The sequence below is a fragment of the Centruroides sculpturatus genome, unplaced genomic scaffold, assembly GCF_000671375.1.
Source record: "Centruroides sculpturatus isolate CEXI.00-Female unplaced genomic scaffold, Cexi_2.0 scaffold604, whole genome shotgun sequence".
Taxonomy (NCBI): domain Eukaryota; kingdom Metazoa; phylum Arthropoda; class Arachnida; order Scorpiones; family Buthidae; genus Centruroides; species Centruroides sculpturatus.
In genome coordinates, this window is record NW_019384933.1 from 427,068 (window position 1) to 450,782 (window position 23,715).

General features: G+C 32.2%; 2 protein-coding genes across 3 annotated transcripts in view; both read left to right on the top strand.

The window, feature by feature from the left end:
* LOC111632036 (amphiphysin-like) overlaps positions 1–23,715 on the top strand; it is a 59,907-nt gene that overhangs the window by 11,191 nt on the left and 25,001 nt on the right. The gene's annotated exons all lie outside the window — the stretch shown is intronic.
* Positions 794–6,859, top strand: LOC111632034. Its single transcript, XM_023376388.1, has 2 exons — positions 794–1,632; positions 6,113–6,859. Exons 1-2 carry the CDS (start codon positions 1,116–1,118, stop codon positions 6,856–6,858), a joined length of 1,263 nt encoding a protein of 420 aa, XP_023232156.1. The 5' UTR covers positions 794–1,115; the 3' UTR covers position 6,859.

Below are 23,715 nucleotides of genomic sequence, written 5' to 3' on the forward strand. Positions count from 1 at the left end.
CGTTTCACTGTATGTCTGTTTGTCATAGTCTTGATAATAGCTGCTTGATCCCATTGGATATTAACATCCTGTTGTCTTGCGTATGACGCTAGCACGGTGCTGTCAAGGTTCTTATTGATAGTGTATCTGTGCTCCTTGAGCCTTTGTTTTAAATGGTGCATAGTTGCTCCTACATAAACAAGCCTGGAATCGAAATGTTGGTTGTGTAAAGGCACCGAATAAACTCCCACCATTGAATTCTGATCTTTTTTTTTTTTATCATTTCTTAAATGCTTGTAAACAGTGGGATTACGTCGGTATACAATTTGAAGATTATTAGCTTTGGCAATATTTCTATGCATTTTGTTTAAAAATGGAATGTAATTTAGCATCATCCTTCTTCCTTGGTCTACCTTGGGAGAATGTCATCTTGTGGTTTGGAAGGATATAATAAGTTTCTCTCCCTCGCTTCTACAGTAACCTTGCTGTTCGGCTACCTTAAGAATGTAATCCAATTCCTTAATTGTATCATAAATGCTTGTGCAATGTATAGGTTGTAACGGACACTTTGTACTGTACATGTGATTGGTCGAGTTGCCAGTGGCGCGAAGCTATTGTTCGTGGGATTATGACTAAACGCCCCTAAGGCGGAAGACCCCCTAACCGCGAAAACGGAAGTCGTTGGGAGAATAACCCTGCGCGGTACGAGAGGAACTGCAGGGTCAGTCACTCTTTGGCTTAGTCTCTCGTTGTGAGGACGTCGACGAGTGCAAGACGCAAGAAGAACGAAGTTATACCCCAGAATAGATTTGAACCTTGGGGTACGAACTCACCACTTTGAACTTGTACCTGGCTAAGATTCCCGTAGCCGTAACAAATTGGAGCCACCAGTGAGAACAGAGGTTCATCACATCTGAATAAAAAGAAAAGAACGAAAAAAGAAATGACGGCGAGTTTCAACTTGAAAGGAAGAGAAAACGGTAAGTTCATTGTTCCTTTGTCTTATACATAAGGTCCAGAGTTAATTGGGTTTTGTGACCAGGGATTATTATATAGCCTACAGTATAATCATAAAGTAAGTTACATTTTGGGTAACTCAATATTAAATTGATACAGGAATTATTGTATCTAACAAAATGCCGAAAAAGCTGGCCATGAAAGACAAAATTGATATTTTAGAGGATAGAATTGCTTCTAAAGATAACGAAATTATACAACTAAAATCGATTATTTGTGAATTACAAGATAAAATTAAAAATCTTGAGAAGAAAGAAAAAAATAGATACAGGAACATCGAAAACTCTGGAAGGGAACGAGAACCTTCCCCTACTGTTCTCGAGGATGATAGAAAGTCCGACGTTTCGTCTGTTTCTCCTATTAACCTGATAATGAATTTAATAAACCAAATTAGGGAGGGATTCGAAAATAGATTCAATAAACTTGAAAATAAGTTTGCAAATGCGAAATGTGCCGAGTCACATCCTTCGTCCAGTCCTTCACTTACGAAAGGTCCTACTATTCCACAAAAGTTAATATCTTGGCCTGTGTTTGATTCACAGAATATAAATATTTGGCTGGAAAAGCTGCAAGGAATAAAGGAATGTTTCGAATTAGACGATACAACATTTATTTCCACACTAAAGTTACAATCAGATATAGATTTAGTAAAATGAATTAACCTGAACTAGATTGAAAGCACAGATTAAGAAATGGTACGAAACAGATTCCACTGTGAAGAAAACAATTAAAATGTACAACAGAATTCAAGGGAAATTAGAATCGGCCTTTTCGTATGTTTTAGATAAACTAGAATTAATTAATTCTTTAAATCATGAATATTCGGAGATGGAAAAAATAGAATTATTAAACAATGGTCTGCAAAAGGAAGAAAGAATGGCTATTGCGAATAAAACANGTTATAGTTTATTATTTTCTGCTGAGCACGCTTTGGGTTGTTTATAATAACATTGTTGCTGGATTTTCTGACATGCAACATTTGTTATCATCTGTAATTATTGCTACCATTTATATTAAAATTTTTAATATTGGGATGACGGATATTAACATATTGAATCACGCCATCCTAATCTATGGTTTGATTTTCTTGAAAATTTATACAATGTTTTCCAATAACATGCAGGAGGCTTCGCTTCTACTTACATTTTTGATAAAGTGAACAGCAGTTATTTAGCTATAAAATTGGAGAAACAAATTATACCCGAAAAATACAAACACACTTAAAATTCATACATACAAAAAATCCCCCAACTATTCTTCATATTTCGACCTATCATGGTCTGTCAAACAAACGTAAAAATATTAGGGAGTTCATTTTTGACCAAAGCCATACATTTCTTGTATTATTTAAGAGCCCGAAAAATAAATCGTAGTACACATCGTTTTTTTTACAACTTTATGTGCTTTTTTGCATTTGAATATACTAAGTAATTAAACATCAAGTATGTCTCAGTCATACTAGAAATTTAATCGAAATTCTCGTTAATTGGTTTAAACATATTAACGATTATCAGAAAGTAAATAAAATAAATTTATTTTTTTTAATTCTATGACATAAATAATTTATTATTTTGTAAAAAATATATTTTAAAATAAATTAAAATTGTAACATTTCTGAAATATTTTAAGTAGTTTTTTTTTAAATTAATGCATGATTTCTGACTCGCTTATTATATTAAATTTTTCAATAAGTTAATTATTTTTAATAATTTAATTTTTTTCTATATTTCACTTCAGATGTAAAGTAAAACAAAGCTCCCCATTTCATATCGTACACGTGGCATCAGCAACTGAATCAACAAATAATGTGTAAAATTAGTTTTGCTTTATATTTTAATAAAGTTTTCGTTTAAAATTTTTTTAATAATTAAGATTTTTTAAATTTGAGATCAGCCGGGGGTACGGAGTAGTTTATTACTCGGTATCACTCAATCAGTGGCTAGTTGTTGAAATTAGTTCTAGGGTCTTCTACAAGAATGGCTTTTCCTAATTCAAGGAAAATCGAGGGCGGAGAGACGTACAGTTAAGTAAATTTAGAAAGCGGAATTTGAGGATTTTCGTAATCACTCTTTCTCTCGTCAGGATTCCCGAAACCAGTTAATCAATTTACCGTTTTGCGAATTTACACGCGTATAGAGGTAATACGGATCTGATTCAGATATTGAATAGGAGAAAACTTTTAACAAATAATGAAACAATTTAATCAAACAAAAGTAAACAACATTACACAAAATTGAAATGTTCAATAATTAAATCTTACCGATGGAGAAAGTATGGATTCAATTAAAATATACGCTTCGAGAGAAAGAGCTTACAAATTTATTGATAATCATACTACCTCAAAGTTTACTTTATCTTTAACTTCATCTGTATTCTATGTTCATACTTCATTTCATGGAGAGGTCCTGATTTGGCACAATATTAAAAGTTTCTTCTTTTCTCCTAAATTAAGTCATTATCGTACTCGATTCAATACGACTAAGGGTGTTGGCCTTATGGAGCAAATATAAACTACGTCTCTCCTCTATGAGATTTTTTGACGTACTTACCTAATCATGTAGATCTTTGACTATATCTCATGATTTGTGACCAATCAACATATTTGTATTTTCTCACTTGACCGGAGGGAAGGAGAGTTATTGAGGGGTCGATAATTACCAGGGTAGTGAGATTTGTGATAGATAACTGGAAAACAAAAGGATTTGTCTACTTCTGTTTAAGAAAGTGGCTCTTTTATCAGTTTTCCCACGTTAAAAAATGATATTTTCACACCCAAAATAAAAAAATATTTTACTTCATATTTTTAACTTTATATTTAAATTGTTAATTAGACCCAAGGACTATTCGAATCTCACATAAATAAACATGAAAAAACATTTATCGTAAAGTAGGGTAACTAAATTATGCATTTAAAAATAATTAGAAATAAAATTATTTATAAAAAATATTTGATATATAGATTTATGTCTATTCATTTTAATTTGTTTGTTTATTGGGTGCATTTATCCTTGACCGAATTAAATCGATGTTGGAATAAATAAGGAATTTTTTGTAATTTATTTTATAGAAATTATTTATATTATGAAATATAACTAAATCCTATGCATTAAAAAAGGAACTTTATTTTAATCAAAATTCTAAGAGGTATCTAATTTCGTGTTAGAAAAATCTGTCATGTAAATAAATATTATTTCTCTGGCTATTATAATGATTAATCAAATTTAGATTCTATTTACACTTTTTAGACACTGAACTGTACCTTCGAAATTCAGCATCGTAATAATTCGGAACAGTAATTAAAGTAATTAATCTGTCTTTTTATTTTGTTTGATTTGATATTGCTATACTTACAATAAAGGAAATTTCCATTTGACTAGTTTTAAATGAGAAAGCAAATAGAATACCAAAAAGCAACTGAACAAATTAAAGATAATTGAATTTGATGTCGTGTTGGAAGCAATATTTAATTGAAATGTTTTTGAGTTATTTTTCCCTTTGTCAAATGAGAATATTTCTAGTTAGGAAACAGGACTATTCTTAATTGCATTAATATAATGTTATGCGGTCATTCTTCTAACATGTGTGACACGATACATTAATAAATGTAATACTGTAGATACTATATATTAACTTTTCAGACAGCTATTTAGCATTTTCTGTACACTTTACTGAACACGGCCCAGGACATTTCGCAGCCGATATTCCGTTAATAGTCAGCGAACAAAGACCCAACCACCAATAGCCAGTGACCATAAGGTTGTACCAAGGACAATGTCTTATTTTCCAAAAGAATGTCAAAATAAAAAGAGTAATAATACGCACGAGCGTTTGTAAACTTTTTCTCGCGCTTAAAGATTATAATTTCATATAATCAATAAACAGGCAGTATTTTTCGTAATCGAGTTGTAGAGTGCACTTCTTCTATCAACCCTTGTACATCACGGATCAACACCTACATATGCAACCGTTCGCGCAAAAAGCGAAGTTAAAGTCTATTGAGGTTTCTTTGTCTGACCATGTAACGGACACTTTGTACCATACATGTGATTGGTCGAGTTGCCAGTGGCGCGAAGCTATTGTTCGTTGGATTATGACTAAACGCCCCTAAGGCGGAAGACCCCCTAACCGCGAAAACGGAAGTCGTTGGGAGAATAACCCTGCGCGGTACGAGAGGAACTGCAGGGTCAGTCACTCTTTGGCTTAGTCTCTCGTTGTGAGGACGTCGACGAGTGCAAGAAGCAAGAAGAACGAACGTATACCCCAGAATAGATTGGAACCTTGGGGTACGGACTCACCATGTGAACTTGTACCTGGCTAACATTCCCGTTAGCCGTAACAAATTGGAGCCACCAGTGAGAACAGAGGTTCATCACATCTGAATAAAAAGAAAAGAACAAAGAAAGAAACGACGGCAAGGTTCAACTTGAAAGGAAGAGAAAATGGTAAGTTCATTGTTCCTTTGTCTCATACACAAGGTCCAGCAATAATTGGGTTTGGCGACCAGTAATTATTATATAGCCTACAGTATAATCATAAAATAAGTTACAGTTTGGGTAACTCAACATTAAATCGTGACAGGAATTATTGTATCTAACCAAAATGCCGAAAAAGTTAGCCATGAAAGACAAAATTGATATTTTAGAGGATAGAATTGCTTCTAAAGATAACGAAATTATACAACTAAAATCGATTATTTGTGAACTACAAGATAAAATTAAAAATCTTGAGAAGAAAGAAAAAAATAGATACAGGAACATCGAAAACTCTGGAAGGGAACGAGAACCTTCCCCTACTGTTCTCGAGGATGATAGAAAGTCCGACGTTTCGTCTGTTTCTCCTATTAACCTGATAATGAATTTAATAAACCAAATTAGGGAGGAATTCGAAAACAGATTTAATAAACTTGAAAATACGTTTGTAAATGCGAAATGTGCTGACTCACATCTCTCGACCAGTCCTTCACTTACGAAAGGTCCTACTATTCCACAAAAGTTAATATCTTGGCCTGTGTTTGATTCACAGAATATAAATATTTGGCTGGAAAAGCTGCAAGGAATAAAGGAATGTTTCGAATTAGACGATACAACATTTATTTCCACACTAAAGTTACAATCAGATATAGATTTAGTAAAAAGAATCAGGCTAGAAGAGGCAAAAGGATATGAATTAACCTGGCCTAGATTGAAAACACAGATTAAGAAATGGTACGAAACAGATTCCACTGTGAAGAAAACAATTAAAATGTACGACAGAATTCAAGGGAAATTAGAATCGGCCTTTTCATATGTGTTAGATAAATTAGAATTAATTAATTCTTTAAATCATGAATATTCGGAGATGGAAAAAATAGAATTATTAAACAATGGCTTGCAAAAGGAAGAAAGAATGTCTATTGCGAATAAAACATTCCACACCTTAGATGACTATACCAACGCCATCATGGAATTAGACTCGATAACAAAGAGAGAGCGCGAAAAATACTACAAAAGTTTCAGTGTAGGTGAATGTTCAAACAGGCCTAATGGAGTTTCAAGGTCACCTAAGCCTTACAGCCATTTTTACAAAGGACAATCGAGTCGTCAAAATCGTGAACTAATGGACCGTGAAAGAAAATCCGTATACAATAAGCGTTCTAAAACCTTTAGGAGAACTAACAATAGAAACAAAGACATACAAACAGATCATGCTATATCTCGAAATCAGACAGTCTCAGAAGAAAGTTCTCACGATATTATTTGCCATAACTGTTGGAAAAGAGGTCATTATAAGAAAAGCTGTAAATATCCAAAATTTTATGCATTCGAAAAAATGCGCAAACTAATGGATAAACTCGAAGATCAAAACGAGGAACAAAAAAACTAATGGATCGGGCTCCCGAGGGAGAGCACTGTTTTCAAGCTGTTAGAATCCCTCCTTATCTTTTAGAGTGTCTCGCAATTTCGAAATCAAAATTACGCACTATTTATTTGGAAATTGAAGGATCTCCGTTTAGTGCCATCATTGATACAGCCTCAGAGAAATCATTGATAAGCCGAAAACTATGTATAGAATTAAGACTAAAAATACGTCCTAAATCTATTAAACTAATCGTAGCAGATAATAGAAAGATAGAGTGTGAAGGTACTTGTATGTGTAGACTACAAATAATGGGAAATTGTATTGAATTTGTGTTTGTAGTATTGGAAAATTTTCCACATGATTTATTACTAGGTAGTGATTTTTGTGAACAAATGAAAGCAACCATCAACTTCAGAGACAACTTATTTATAGTACCAATGGGAGAGAATTGTATGAGTCAAATTCAAACGCCCCTTTTACATCATAGCAACGCAAAATTCCGTACCACCGAAGAAACACTTGTGAATGCTTTTACTATGCGTGCTGTAAAAGTTCACTGTCCAATTAAACAGGGTATAGTAGAAATAAAGCACGAAATGGGCGAGAATGGTATCAATGTTTTATCAGGTATTTGTGATGTGAGAAACAATAAATGTATAATTCTAGTATTAAGTAGCACTCCAACACCTGTTTTACTCCCAGCAGAATCTACTGTTGCCAAAGGGAAACCATGTGAAGAATATTCCTTTATTAACTTGTCTTTATCATCACAATCAGACAGTAAAGCAACAGATTCAAATACTATTAGGCCAAACGCTAACCTGTTGAAGGAAAAAAATGTTAGCTTATTTGTTCATTCTTATCGAAAACTAAATATAGAGTCATTTACTTTTAATATCGGGAATGATTTATCTGAAGATTCTGTAAAACAATTAGAGAAGGTATTGAGAGAAAACCTAGACGTATTTGCCAAAAACAGTTTCGATCTTGGAGTATGCACCCTAGGATACCATGAAATAGTAACACAGTCTGATGTCAAGCCAATTAAGCAAAACGCTTACAGAATGTCTCCTTATCAACGAGAAATTGTCAGAGATTTAGTAGAACAAATGCTTCAAGCTGGTATAATTAGGCCATCAAAGAGTCCGTGGGCCTCACCTATAGTGCTAGTACCAAAAAAAGATGGGAAACATCGGTTATGTGTGGATTATCGTCGTCTAAATAGTCTCACAGTCTCAGATACTTATCCCCTACCTCGTATAGATGATGCGTTAGAAATCTTGGGAGGAAACAAACTCTATTCGGTAATCGATTTAGCCTCTGGATTTTGGCAGATACCCATGGCTGAAAGTGATATATGTAAGTCCGCATTTATAATCCCAGATGGCATATATGAGTTTTTGAAGATGCCATTCGGTATGAAAGGAGCCCCAGCAACATGTCAGAGGATAGTTGACCAAGTTTTAGGTGATCTAAAGTGGAAGGAGGCCCTTACATATATCGACGATACTATAGCATTTTCCAAAGACCTCCCATCACATTTGAAATTACTAAACGAATTGTTCAAAAGATTTAGAAATGCTCAATTGAAAGCTAAACCTGAAAAATGCATATTTGCCGCTAATCATATCAAGTTTCTTGGATACATCGTTGAAGATGTAGGTTGTAAAACCGACCCAGAGAAAGTAAAGGCAATTACTGAAATGAAAGTGCCCACTACAGTGAAAGAACTTCGATCCTTCTTAGGAATGTGTGGATATTTTAGACGATTCATAAAGGATTTCTCGACTATCGCCACACCATTATTCCGTTTACTTAGAACCAATCAAAAATTCATTTGGAGAGATATCGAACAAGAAAGTTTTGTACGATTAAAGGAAAGTCTATGTAACTCACCAGTTTTAAGTCATTTTGACCCAGAAAGAATGTGTTATATACATACAGATGCATGTGATGTAGGATTAGGAGCTACTCTGTTTCAAAAGGATAATGATGGAAGAGAACATCCCGTATGCTACATCAGCCGAACGCTCAATAAAAGTGAGTGTAATTATCCTACGACACAGAAGGAATGTTTAGCCATTAAATGGGCTATCGAGAAACTACGTCCGTACATCTATGGCAAAAAGTTTATAGTTGTAACTGATCACCACAGTTTGTGTTGGCTAATGCGCTTAAAAGACGCGAATAGTCGTCTGTGTAGATGGTCGTTAAGCCTTCAGTGTTACGACTTTGATGTAATATACAAACAAGGTGCATCTCATAAATGTCCTGATTGTCTCAGCCGAATTCCAAATGAAGATAACATAGACCTGGAATGCAAAGAGGACGACTTCTCCTTATTCACTACTACTGTGGAGAACGTTGACATGTTAAAAGCACAAACAGAAGATGCATTTTGCCAGGAAATAAAAAGTATTATTACAGGGAGCAGTAATAACGCTAACAATTCGAAACGAGTTCACACTACTAAGCGTTACTTCCTACATGAAGGTATTCTTTATAAACATCTTTATCTTCCAACTGGTATAAAACAAGTGCTGGTTTTACCTAAAAGCCTGCAGTTGGAAGTTCTTCAAGCTGCTCACTCTAGCAAATTTGGTGGACACTTTGCAGTTAAGAAAACGTATGAAAAGGTACATTCAAGATACTTTTGGCCAAAAATGTTTCGTATGATTTGTGATTACGTAAGAGCATGTCCATCCTGTCAATTAAGACTAGGTCCTAATGGTCCTAAAGCAGGTATGCTGATGCCAGTACCAGTCCACGCACCCTTCGAAAGAGTCTCACTAGATCTAGCTGGCCCATGGCCTAAAGATAAGCTAGGATGTACTCACGCAATAGTTGCAGTGTGTGATTTCACTGGTTATGTGGAAGTAGGTGCGCTCCGGAGCGAATGCTCCGAGGATGTAATTGACTTCATAGAAAATTTCATCGTTTTAAGGCACGGTTGTCCTCAAGAAGTAAGGACTGACCGAGGCTCGCAATTTATCTCCAAAGCAACACAAACGTTTTTGAAAATTAGGTGCATAGGCTCGAAGCATACTTCTGCTTATCATCCTCAAGGAAACGGTCTTGCAGAAAGAACAATAAGAACAATTAAAAATATTTTAAATCATTTTTACAAAGCAAACCGTAAAAATTGGTCAGAATTGTTAAATTACGCAGCCTTCGCATATAATACTACATATAGTGAGCCTAGAGGCTTCACTCCGTTCTATTTGGTATATGGTAGAGACCCTCTATTACCCACTGATCTACATTTAAATAGAATCAATTTTGTAGATAACGACGAATTGGCTGATACAAATATTCCTGTCTGGGTTAGGCGCGCGGAAGCCGCTCGTGAAATTGCGCTAGGTTATATTGCTAACGCAAAGGACCTTTGTATGAACAAATACAATGAACGCCGACAATTTCGTGAATACTTTAAAGGACAACTAGTATTACTGGCTATTCCCAAACAATTACAGAAGGGCAAACCCATAAAATATAAAGGTCCCTTCAGAATTGTAAGCAAGCTGAACGATAACAACTATGAAATAGAAGCTATTGATTGTAAACCTCATAGTAGCCCTTGGCTTGATGTAGTCCATGTAGAGCGCTTGAAACCGTTCTATACACCGAAGTTCATCATGAAGTCCCTAGATCAAAGAGAGGAAAAGGAATCATCGTTGACACAAGAGAGCAGTGATTCCGACGAAGAACCAGAACCCGATGACCCGCGAGATGCAGATTACATCACCGACGATCTCCCAGAAAGTAAGAAGAAATACTATCTTCGTCCTCGTAAATCGTAACTACCATATCTTTAGGAGAATTGTTACGAGCCGAGACGTCTCGTCCTAAAGGGGGGAGTACTGTAACGGACACTTTGTACCGTACATGTGATTGGTCGAGTTGCCAGTGGCGCGAAGCTATTGTTCGTTGGATTATGACTAAACGCCCCTAAGGCGGAAGACCCCTAACCGCGAAAACGGAAGTCGTTGGGAGAATAACCCTGCGCGGTACGAGAGGAACCGCAGGGTCAGTCACTTTTTGGTTTGGTCTCTGGTTGTGAGGACGTCGATCAGTGCGAGACGCAAGAAGAACGAAGTTATACCCCAGAATAGATTTGAACCTTGGGGTACGAACTCACCACTTTGAACTTGTACCTGGCTAAGATTCCCGTTAGCCGTAACATAGGTGCATTTAATCCAAGCCCTGAAAGATGCTAACTTGATGTGCCTGGGATCGATGGATTGTCGTGGGATAATAATAGGCTGAAAACAGAGCTTTTGGTATATGTTGGTCCAGATTTCCCCTTGCTTGCAGGTGATGGAAATGTCAAGGAAGTTAACATTAGTACAGCTCTCCTGGTCTATATGTAATGATAAGCCATAAGGGTTATTGTTGATCATATTTAAGAAATGTTGACGGTTAGGCTTACTTTGCCATAGTATGAAAATGTCATCCATATATCTGGCATACAAAATGATATGATGTTGAAATTTGGGTAGGACAACGTTTTCGAGTTGACATAATACTAATTCGAAAGAATAACCGACATAGGATTACCCATTGGTACGCCTCTCCCTTGTAAGAATACCTTTCCTTCAAACTCAAAGAAAGATGTATAACAAATACCAAATGGGCAAGTTCTAGGATATGAGCATGGTACCTCATCACATTCTTGATATTAGTAAATAAAAAATCCCTTATGTTCAAATAACTTATTTTACATAATAATAGCCTTAAAACACAAGACTTGTGATGCTGGCAATTTGGATATGCCAAAGAGAAGTCATAGTGCTGCCTTTCAGTGAAAAGTCATAGTGTTTCCTTTCAGTGAGAAAGTCAAGTCCTTGCCTTGATAAGGAAAGAAAAACTGTATATAAATATGATAATTATTATTAATTAAATTCTTAAATCTTGTAATTCATATGTTATGATATCCAAATTGGTCTGAGGGGCTATGTCCAAAATGCATATCTGACAGAAAAACTGGCAATAAAATACTTCTAAAACATTAACCATCTTAGTCCTTGTATGATTAGTTCCAAACAGCAAAGTTACAACTAATGGATACTGCTATTCATCATTGAAAAAAGAGAAAAGAAAAGAAAAATACTTGTATGGTGATGCCACATTCACAAAACTTTTATTACAATATATTGTTATAATTGTTCTATTGTGTTACTTATTGTATGAAAATCAGTAATCAGTTTGTTATAAACCCTGACAAAGGAGCACAGCTCCAAAAAAACTTTGTGTATGAAGATCAATGATAAAGAATAAATCTCCAAGTAAAGTTGACTCTCCAACTGTGATTTTTTTTTAAGAATCAGTGTTAGTGAGTGTTCATTTGATAATTGTTCTATTTTATTATTAGTTGTTGTTAATCTCTTAGTGTGCTTAATTTGTAAATTAAACTTTATCATAGGTATGTGTGTGTAGGAAAAAACATGGTACTGTACGTATGTAGGGTTTGATACTATCCATGGTTTCAGGTATCTGCTGAGAGTCTTGGAATATATCTCCCACAGATAAGGGTTAGCTAGTGTGTAGTGGTAAACTTTTTTCCAAGAAAAAATGCTTTCGTTGTTTATAATAAATGTTCTTTCCATTCTCCCAGTGTTTTTTCATAACTTTTACATTTAAACAAACATCTCAGAAGCTTAATTATTAATAACTTAGATGCAAAATTAATTATTAGATGAAAAATTAATTATTAATAACTTAGATGCAAGACCAATGATTTTATTATCTCTATTCACTGCATTGATCAGCAAGGAAAAAAAGTCAGTAATATGCAATATACTAAAGCACACTAAAATACTTGATGCAAAATCTATAACCAAAGAAATTTAACAATTACTACTACTATTATAATTGTACTTCAAAATGATCATCATATTGTACAGTTAATGTTGTACCACAGTATTCATGTATAGATTGCACATAATGCAAACACAATATCACAAATGGAAATTTTTGAATGTTAGTTATATTTTATGAATCTGACATTTTATTAAAATACACATATACTGGTAAATGTATATAAAATTTTATATTATCACTTATGACACCAAATATACTATATATAAGAAATTGTATTCTCTTTCAGCATTAAATTTATTTGTTTGATGAATGAAACAAGTAATTTCAACATTTATAAAAACTTAAAACCTTAACTTTTATCTAGATTTATTTTTGTTTAAACTGCATTTATACTTTATTGAAAAAGAGTGTCAGTAAAGCTTCTTCTATGAGGTTTACAGAATTGTGTTCATTCTCAAAATCTAAATGATAGATTTTGATTAAACTTTGCAATTTTCCATTAATTGCAATATGGAATCCAAAACTGCAATAAAAGATGGAAGCCCATGACTTCGTTTTTGAGATGTAAGGTTGCTTCACGAATGCGCATGACAAAGCGATATCACGTGAATTGTGCAACTTCGTTATGCGATGTTTCACAGTTGCTAGCATGTCTTCTATAGGCTTAAAGAATTGATTGAGTATTTTTTTACTTGTTTTTAACTAAGAATATTTTTATTTTTAGTAGTTATTAAAGAATTAAGTTCATTCTCAAAATTTAATGGATTGACTTTGATAAAACTTTGCCATTTTTCATTAATTGAGACAAGGAATCCAGAAATGTAATGTGGATCCATTTAAATGTAAAAATCCAACAACAAATTGCTTAACTTTCCTGGTAATATTTAAAAGTCTGATAGTGCTATCTGTTATGACATTTAATTTAAAAAACTGTTTACATTTTTAATTATTATAAAATGGCAAAAATCTTAATTTTTGAGGGTAGGGATGGATTTTATAAAAAAAGTGTAAATTCTAAAAACAAGTAAAATCATCATTAAGTTTGACTCTACCGAGATATGAGATATGACCACCCTTTATCTCCCCATCTGATTGACCTTAATTGACCAAAATTTAATAGCATGAATCTTTCTAATACACAAATTTTCCTGCAAAATTTCAGAAAAAAGCACAGTATTAAGCTTCAAAGAGGGTAAACAAAACTATAGCTCCATCACTATAAGCCTGGAATATATTAACATAAAAAACAGTACACATCCAAACCTTAAAAGAAATTTCAGGGTATTTTTATTCAAACACGAATGTTTTCGATCTGTACAGGAGATCATCTTCAGGTTAAAATATTTTCAAATGGAAGGTGAAAATGGAACATTCTTAGGATCATTCAAAAAAAAAATATAAACAAGAATATTTTAAATCAGTTGTTCCCAAACTTTTTTGATCCACCGCCCCCTTTGTTTCATAAAGTTATACCCAATGCCCTCTGACCCATTTTCTCTTGTGTGAGAAAGGATTGGAAATATTCTTAGGAAAACTTTTCTATGAATCTCACACTTTGTGCCCTTACTGTACATTGTTCTCAACATCTGGAAACCATCAAATGCAATGTTTCCTCTTATCAGTTTAACAGATGAAAGGGAACAGCTTTCACTGATCCCAATTTTGCCTTTGGTCACCGTTCAATACCCTGCCTCCAGTGCCCCTGTAGATTTACTCATCGCCCACAAGGGGGTGTTATTGCCCACTTTGAGAAACGCTGTTTTAAATTTTAAAAATAATTTTTAAATTGACTGTTCTTGTTGGTATAAAGATTGCCAGGCATAAGATAATTGTCCTCCTTCCTTGAAATTAATGCAACGCCCCTCTTTTCCAATTTAAATATCTCGAGAACTTCCAGTGTCCAGGTGATTTGGTTGTCATGCTTAGATTGTCATATAATGGAAGCTTTGTCTAGATAGGCTTGAACATCGTCCATGGCATACCTAGCTAGGGCGGTGTTGTATTTTCTTTTATCAATATCATATTTGTGTTCCACAAGCCTTACTTTGAGTGATCTCGTGGTGGCACTGATGTACTCAAGATCACATTTGAATCTATTGTCTCTCAACAGAATCCTATAAACTCCTGGTACCCTAAGCATGTCGGTTTTGTCTTTTTTGTTTCTGAGGATGTTATAGATAGTGGGAACGCATCTATACGTTAATCTATCACCTTTGTGTTGGGTAATCTCTTTATACAAGCTTCTCATGTTATGGTTACAATCTAGAACAATGCGGCGCATGTTGTGAGCATTGCCACTCTGCAATATATTGTTATTGGGTATAGAATGAGTACCCCCTCATTCTACACCCAATGCATTTCTCAATGTTTCAAGGTCCCCTAAGTCAAAAAATGTAAAACTCTTGGGGGTCATTTTTTGATTGATTACCATACTTTCCCTCTATTATCTATAACAGAGCCAGGAAAGTAAAAATAGGAGTTCATGACTTTGTTTTCGATATACAAATGTATTACAGTGACATTGTCCATGCTCTCTGATGTAATGAGAGCACCTAAAAGAATTTAGGTCTAGGGATCAAAAATAAAAACAGTATTATGTGCAAGTAATAGAAAAGAGGCACGAAAAACAAACAAAACACAAGAACAAAGCAATTGATGGCAATTGCTTTGTTCTTGGATTGTCTCTCTGTGCAAGGATTGTGTTTCCTGTGGCCTGCAGGTACAAGGATAGCCTCTTTTGTGGTAGCAAGTGCAAAGTTCACTTGTCTGTGTTTGTCAGGTACTGTACAAGAATCACCTCTTCTGTGCCTAACAGGTGCAAGGATTGCTTCTTTCCTTCCAGCTCGGCTTTGATTTTATCATGATAAGACAAAGTTGTGTGATGTCCTAGTTTTACTTAGCCTTAACTTAGCTATCCATTTTCGTATGTTATTTATTCTTTATTCATATTTTATTTATCAGAAATAACTCTTACTTTTAACCTCTTAACCAATTTTAAATGAGGTTTCATTTTAAATTGGCTCGAAGGTTTCCAAGTGCGATGATTCGAAAGGTAAATGAATCAAAAGAAAGTGTTTGATTTTCAACGTCCAGCTCAGTATTTATCAAAAAAAGCCTGAGGAAGAGCCCAGAAGGGGCGTCAAAAACGTTAGCTGAAATATTATACATACACTCCAGTTAAGAGGTTCAAAGTAAGAGTTATTTTTAGTACATTCTGATGTGTGGAGAAGAATAAATTTATTTATCAGTATCATTTTCTATATTTGTCTTAAATTTAAATCAAAACTTTATCACATACATGCAAAATCTAACACATTTAGGTTAAAAACATTCTTATGTTTGCATAATGTAAAGAGCTTTTAAAGTCAAGGTTCAAATTTTATATATACAGTAGGTGATTGGTTAACAAACAAATCGGATAAAGAACACTTTTGCGAAAGATTTTTATGTTCAGACAACGAACACATGATTGGATAACGAACACCTCACAAAACAAACACAAGAAGAGGTAGCATAAAATAATGAATACCGATTGTCTTCAGACAACAATTCGGAACTTTTCAGGCTGTGGGAGACATTGACATCAATGTCTTTCTAATACACAAATTTTCCTGCAAAATTTCAGAAATTAGCGAANTGATTGGATAACGAACACCTCACAAAACAAACACAAGAAGAGGTAGCATAAAATAATGAATACCGATTGTCTTCAGACAACAATTCGGAACTTTTCAGGCTGTGGGAGACATCGACATCAATGCTCAACCTGGTATATACTAATCGGATAGTATTCCTCCGAACTTTGAAACTCTCCCTTGAAATTCCAGTTTTTTATTTTTCTGACAGAAACAATTCTTTTATAGTATTCGCAAGACTGTTGGGTGAGCACTTATTAAGTTTTGCATTGGTTTTTATTTTCGAAAGGTGAGAGTATAACAGCAAACGTAGAGAGTGGGCAGATGATGTCTGATGTCGCTGGGCAGTATGGCTTGAACAGGTTTACAGTAGGCCGCAGTTCAATCTTATCTAAGAAAGGTACTTATAATCAAGAAGACTCAAGCAGGTAAAGGAGTAATAAAAATGAAGAGCTCATAATGGAACCTGAAACGGATCTGACAACAGAAGAACACCAAGAAACTCGGTGCGATATGTTTTCTTCTGAAAAAGAGGATTAATGCCAATATCTGCTATTAAAGATCTTTTGAAGAAGTGGGAGGATGTCAAAACAACAGTCTTAGAATGTCATCCAAACTAGGTTGAGGTTAATAGGCTTGGGGATCTTGACAATTACAATGCTGTTAATTACTTCTGAAAAATCCTGAAGAAGAGAGAAAAGCAATCGACATTAGACAGATTCTTTAACACCCACAAATGGAAAAAACATGACTAATAAAAATGCATGACTGTGTATATATGTACAGTATTTTTATTATTACATATAAATAAACATAGTAAGAAAGTATATATTTTTTTATTTCTGGGGGTCTCCAGAATGAATTAATTAAATTTCCATAAAAACCTATGGTAAATCGATAATTGGTTAATGAACAGTTTGGATAGCAAACAAAGTCTTGGAACGGATTATGTTTGTTAACTGATCACATACTGTGTATTTTTTTTTCTTGAGGAAGACAGTTTGAAATATTGAAAGTATTTATTTAATTCATCAAACGAATCAATTTAATGCTAAAAGACAGTACAATTTCTTAAATATAAATGTATGTAACTCTACAATTTCATAATTCAAAATAAATTTTGGTGTATGCTTACTACAAATCATTACAAACTGTTATTTTCAATGATGCTTTTCTGAAGCTAGCCCCTAATTTGCAATATACCGATATATATGATGTCATAATATGTTAATTGAGTTTCCAGATTTCTATGAAAGAATTAAATATTTTGTTCATATTTTAATATTTAAGGTTTTTACTAATTCTTTGCTTTCAGATAAAAATTGTGTTTGCATCCCATTTTATGCCATATATGTGGACTTTCATTCTGTACATAGTACAAGATAGAATGAAGAGATAGACATATCCTGTGAAGCAAAAAATACTATTTTAAAAATTTAAATATTAAAAGATAATCAAAACATTTCATTTAAACTTTGTATACAATCTCTTATGCTGAAAGCCTGCACATAAAACTTTCTCAATGATTATTATTATTTTTTTCATATGTGCGTCTTAAGGAATTTTAGTAATACATATATGCACTTAGATTATAAAAAAAATCTCTTAGTGCTTGCAAGGCAGCAAAAGAGTATTTTAAAAAATAATTTCCAAGTATTGGGAAGTTAATTGAAACAGAAGCATCTATCATTTATAGTTTTTTGATAAATCCAGACTGACTTAGCTTATATAACAGCTCCATAAATAATCAATAAATACTTAAATATAAAGTCATAAAATTAAAGAAACTAGAAAATACCATTAAAAAGATAAACATTTTTTGGAAACTTTCTAGTTTCGTCTTCAGATTTACTAAAAATGTTCAAAAACAAACATTGTTTTAAAAATTTTAGAACACTTGCTATGTCATTTCAAATGTACAACTCCTTTGGCCAGTTGAATTTTTAAAAAACATTTTTGAACATTTTTCTATAGTATGATTTTAGTGGATCTGAAGATAGAACTCACTTTTTCAAAAACAATTATCTTTCTAACAATATTTTTTTTGGCTTTTCTAATTTTGAGTGTATATTTAAGTATTTATTGTTAATTCTGGCTAACTCCACTGTTTTAATTTTATCTCCTTTGTTTACTTTTTTAAGAACTATTTTATTCCACAAAAGTCATTAAATTACATTAACATAAAATTGATGTGAAATACAAATTGTATCTGATATTAATTTTATATCTATCTAATTTATAGTTTTTTATTTATTATGTTTTTATGATGAATATTGCTTTATAGTAACAATAGCAACAGATTTAAATTCATTTTGTCTCTTAAATAACTGTCATTTTAACTTTTTGTTCCTGATGATGTCTAGTATTTGAGAGTGCTTGATCCTGTTTTGTATGCTTCCTATTCCATTAAAACATGTTTAATTATACATGTTTTAATGGATGTATAATTAAACATGTATAATTGTATAATTAAATAATTATACAATAGTATAATTATTAACACAATATATATAGTATAATTTTTTAGAGAAAAATAAGTAATAAGGGAAGCTTAATTTGTTTTTGATTGTTAACTTGAATCTTGATTAAACATGAGAATATGCATGTGCAACTTTTTGGATTTTGAATTTTGTAATAGCTCTTTGAATCCATCTTTGAATGTTATATTCCAAAAACTTATCAACATTCCACCTAATAATCATTGAAAAACCTGATGAAGAACTTGGAAGGAATTAGAAAATGTTTGTTGTTTGTTTATTTGTAATTTTTTGCACTGGTTATTGGTTCTGTGTATATTATTAATTTGTTTTGATAAATATAATTTTTTTAAAATAATTTATCTAAAGAAAATATATACACTTGTGTTCAAAATTAAAACAACACACAAAAATGTACATTGCATAAATGCAGAAGTAAACAGCTCTTCATTGCAATGAATCATCCAAATGTCTTCTCTGAGTTATGCTTGATAAGCTACTGATGTATCAGGAATACTTCCTCACTGTTAAAAGTCCTAGCAAATGATTGTTTGTCAGAAATAATTTTGTTGTAAGTTATACAGCTTATAGCACATTACATTTTTGTCATACGGGTATGCTGCTATTGTGCCTCATTTGCACAATACTTGTGTGATAGGATGGCACTTTGCTGATATACATATGAAGTAAGTTTTGACTACTCTCATTTCATGGTATTGATTTTATACAGGTTTTGTATTTGTTGCTTTAATTTTGGACACTAGTTTAGATTAATGATTGTAATATTTATTAGTCTAATTGTATTAAGTAATAAGATATTATTTAGATAAATAATAAATAATCTTAATAAACTATATAGCAAAATTCATAATAAAATGATATNACTATTTTAAAAATTTAAATATTAAAAGATAATCAAAACATTTCATTTAAACTTTGTATACAATCTCTTATGCTGAAAGCCTGCACATAAAACTTTCTCAATGATTATTATTATTTTTTTCATATGTGCGTCTTAAGGAATTTTAGTAATACATATATGCACTTAGATTATAAAAAAAATCTCTTAGTGCTTGCAAGGCAGCAAAAGAGTATTTTAAAAAATAATTTCCAAGTATTGGGAAGTTAATTGAAACAGAAGCATCTATCATTTATAGTTTTTTGATAAATCCAGACTGACTTAGCTTATATAACAGCTCCATAAATAATCAATAAATACTTAAATATAAAGTCATAAAATTAAAGAAACTAGAAAATACCATTAAAAAGATAAACATTTTTTGGAAACTTTCTAGTTTCGTCTTCAGATTTACTAAAAATGTTCAAAAACAAACATTGTTTTAAAAATTTTAGAACACTTGCTATGTCATTTCAAATGTACAACTCCTTTGGCCAGTTGAATTTTTAAAAAACATTTTTGAACATTTTTCTATAGTATGATTTTAGTGGATCTGAAGATAGAACTCACTTTTTCAAAAACAATTATCTTTCTAACAATATTTTTTTTGGCTTTTCTAATTTTGAGTGTATATTTAAGTATTTATTGTTAATTCTGGCTAACTCCACTGTTTTAATTTTATCTCCTTTGTTTACTTTTTTAAGAACTATTTTATTCCACAAAAGTCATTAAATTACATTAACATAAAATTGATGTGAAATACAAATTGTATCTGATATTAATTTTATATCTATCTAATTTATAGTTTTTTATTTATTATGTTTTTATGATGAATATTGCTTTATAGTAACAATAGCAACAGATTTAAATTCATTTTGTCTCTTAAATAACTGTCATTTTAACTTTTTGTTCCTGATGATGTCTAGTATTTGAGAGTGCTTGATCCTGTTTTGTATGCTTCCTATTCCATTAAAACATGTTTAATTATACATGTTTTAATGGATGTATAATTAAACATGTATAATTGTATAATTAAATAATTATACAATAGTATAATTATTAACACAATATATATAGTATAATTTTTTAGAGAAAAATAAGTAATAAGGGAAGCTTAATTTGTTTTTGATTGTTAACTTGAATCTTGATTAAACATGAGAATATGCATGTGCAACTTTTTGGATTTTGAATTTTGTAATAGCTCTTTGAATCCATCTTTGAATGTTATATTCCAAAAACTTATCAACATTCCACCTAATAATCATTGAAAAACCTGATGAAGAACTTGGAAGGAATTAGAAAATGTTTGTTGTTTGTTTATTTGTATTTTTTGCACTGGTTATTGGTTCTGTGTATATTATTAATTTGTTTTGATAAATATAATTTTTTTTAAATAATTTATCTNGAGTTATCTTGAACTACACTTAAGTAAATTTCCAAAAAAATGCCTAAAGGCTCTAAACTTTGCGACACCCCAATCGTGGCACCCTAAGGTGCCGCAGCACCCCAGTTGAAAAACACTGGTCTAAAGTATCTAAGAGTAACTTTAGAAAACATGAAAATCCTGCACTACAGACATATTCATCTGCCATTGTAATTTTTCCTGAAACTACCAAATATGTATATCTTGCTTTTAGTTTCTCTAATTCATTTTCTGTACAAGCTATAATTGATATTATTAGGCATTCCTCCTTGAATATGTATCTTAAAAGCTGATAAATTTTCAGTAATTTTCACTTGTATCTATAATGACATCATTTCTAAGAACTATGATGGTTAAGACATATGATGTGATTGTCATCCTAATAAGCTATACTCTCATTGCTACAAAGTGAATTTGACAACTAAAAATAATTATACACATTTTAAAATAATATCTATAGCTTGACTATGCAATACCTTATTTTGTTTACAAACAATAGAATTATTCTCTGCCATTTTGTCAATGAAATTAAGACTAAAGATGACATTGCAATTTTGGTTTACGTGCTTCATTTTTTTAAACTAGTATAGAAATTCAATTTATATTAATTACACTAAAGTAACATTCATATAAAATTGTAAATATTAAATAAAGGGTACGTTCGTAAAGTTGAACAAGTTAAACTCGTTAGTAACAAATCGTTCTAAAAGTAGTAGTCTCTCTCAGTGCACATGCTCTGTGGTGACGACATTTCAAACAAAACTCTAATGAAGTTCACGAAGGAAAGAGTTAGTTCACTTCGTTAAGAAAACGGTGCCCGACAATATCAATGTTTCTAAATCTACTTGAGTGTTTAAACTGTGAATTAAAAGGTGAAATGATAGAAATAACTGTCCGCCTGAAGCAATCTAAGAAAAATATTTTGGATAAGGCTGCACTAGTAACATTCATATCTTCGATTTTAGAAACAGCCAATTAGTTATAAACGAATCATTTGAAAAGTCTAACGAAATAAGAATAATGTTGACATTATTCTTGTTTAAATTGTTTGACTTGACGAATGTACGTAATGATAAAAAGAAATACATATTACATAATTTGCATTATTAAATATATAATATGCATCTAAATGTTTAGAATATTTAATAACATTTCTTTAATAAAAATAAAGAACTCAAATGCATGCATAATTGATTTATATCTATATAGTAACATATACCTATGGTAATCATATAACCTATGTCATAAATTTCAATTTCTGACTTTTTTTTTATTTGTAACTGCTGACTATCACAATTTCATGCAGATAATCTATAGGTTACCTGTGTTTAAAAGACAGTTTGAAGACATGCAGGTTATATGCCAGTTTTAACTTGCAGTTATGAACTCATAAAATGACTTTTCTTTTGTCTAAAGCAGTGTTCTTCAATCTTTTTCATTGAGTGGCACACCTAATTGAAAAATAACAAATCGTGACACCCTTGACCAGTGGCGGATCTAGAATCTGAATAAGGGGGGCTAATGGGCCAGATGAATTTTTTGCGAAAATGAATGTTATGTGCAAAAGTGTTTCTACGTGTTCAAAATCAAAATTTAAGTCCATTGAATTTTGTCAAAATACCTACATGTAAAATAATAGTCTCGCTATTGTTTTTTAAATATAGTTTTATTATCAAATATATCATCATTTTATATTATCATTTTATTGATAAACAATTTTTCTCAAGTTTTTTTATACAGTGGTACCTCAGGATACGAAATTAATCCGTTCCGACACTGAGATTGTATCATGAAAATGTCGTAAGGTGAATCATTTTCCCCCATAGGATTACATGTAAAACCAAATAATTTGTTCCAACACGAAAAACACACACAAATTAGAGCTAAGTAATACATTAAAAAAATAATAACTATAGTAAGGAAAACACTGAAAAATGCATTTTGTAGTTGTAAATGTATAAATAACCGTAATAGAATAATAATTGATAAAAAAAAATGTAGTTTTATTTGCACTTTACCTTTGAGGATAGACCACGGTGGAGGTGTAAACTGGTGGCGGAAGAGAGTGAGAAGGGAAATGATACTAAAACTTAACTTACATAACATAATGTAACAATAACTTAAAAATAACTTAGAAAAGATTTTAAAAAATTAGTATTGTTTTATATTTTCTTTTTTTTTAATTTTTATTCACTGCTTTTTGCTTTCTTTCCTTCACTTCCACCAGCACTTCCACTGGATAGAGGTCGCTTGGTAAAATATCTATCCAAACAGGTTTGGCTTTGCCTACTTTTTAAAATTTTCTAAAATGACTTAGGCAAATGTCATTACTCCGAGCAGCAATACAGCCAGTGTGAATCTTTTCGGGATGTTCCTTTTCAATAAAATCAGTCACTTTCTGATAATACCTCAAGATTTTCTTTATCGAGTGAGATCCTTCCATGACAAAGCAAACACGCGGACTGAGACCGACGAACAGAAGTGAATAAAAAATGGCGCTGCGAACTAATGTAACGTCGTATGGTGAGTTTTTGTTCGTATCGTGGAGCAAAAATATGTTCGAATTTCGTGTCGTATCCTGAAAATTTCGTATGCTGGGGCGTTCGTATCCTGAGGTACCACTGTATT

Bases quoted from the DNA above. Each gene is read 5' to 3' on its own strand.
- LOC111632034 (XM_023376388.1), top strand. From the start codon at position 1,116: ATGCCGAAAAAGCTGGCCATGAAAGACAAAATTGATATTTTAGAGGAT. The intron at 1,633-6,112 runs ATATAGATTTAG...AGTTACAATCAG, and splicing joins CACACTAAAGTTACAATCAG to ATATAGATTTAGTAAAAAGA.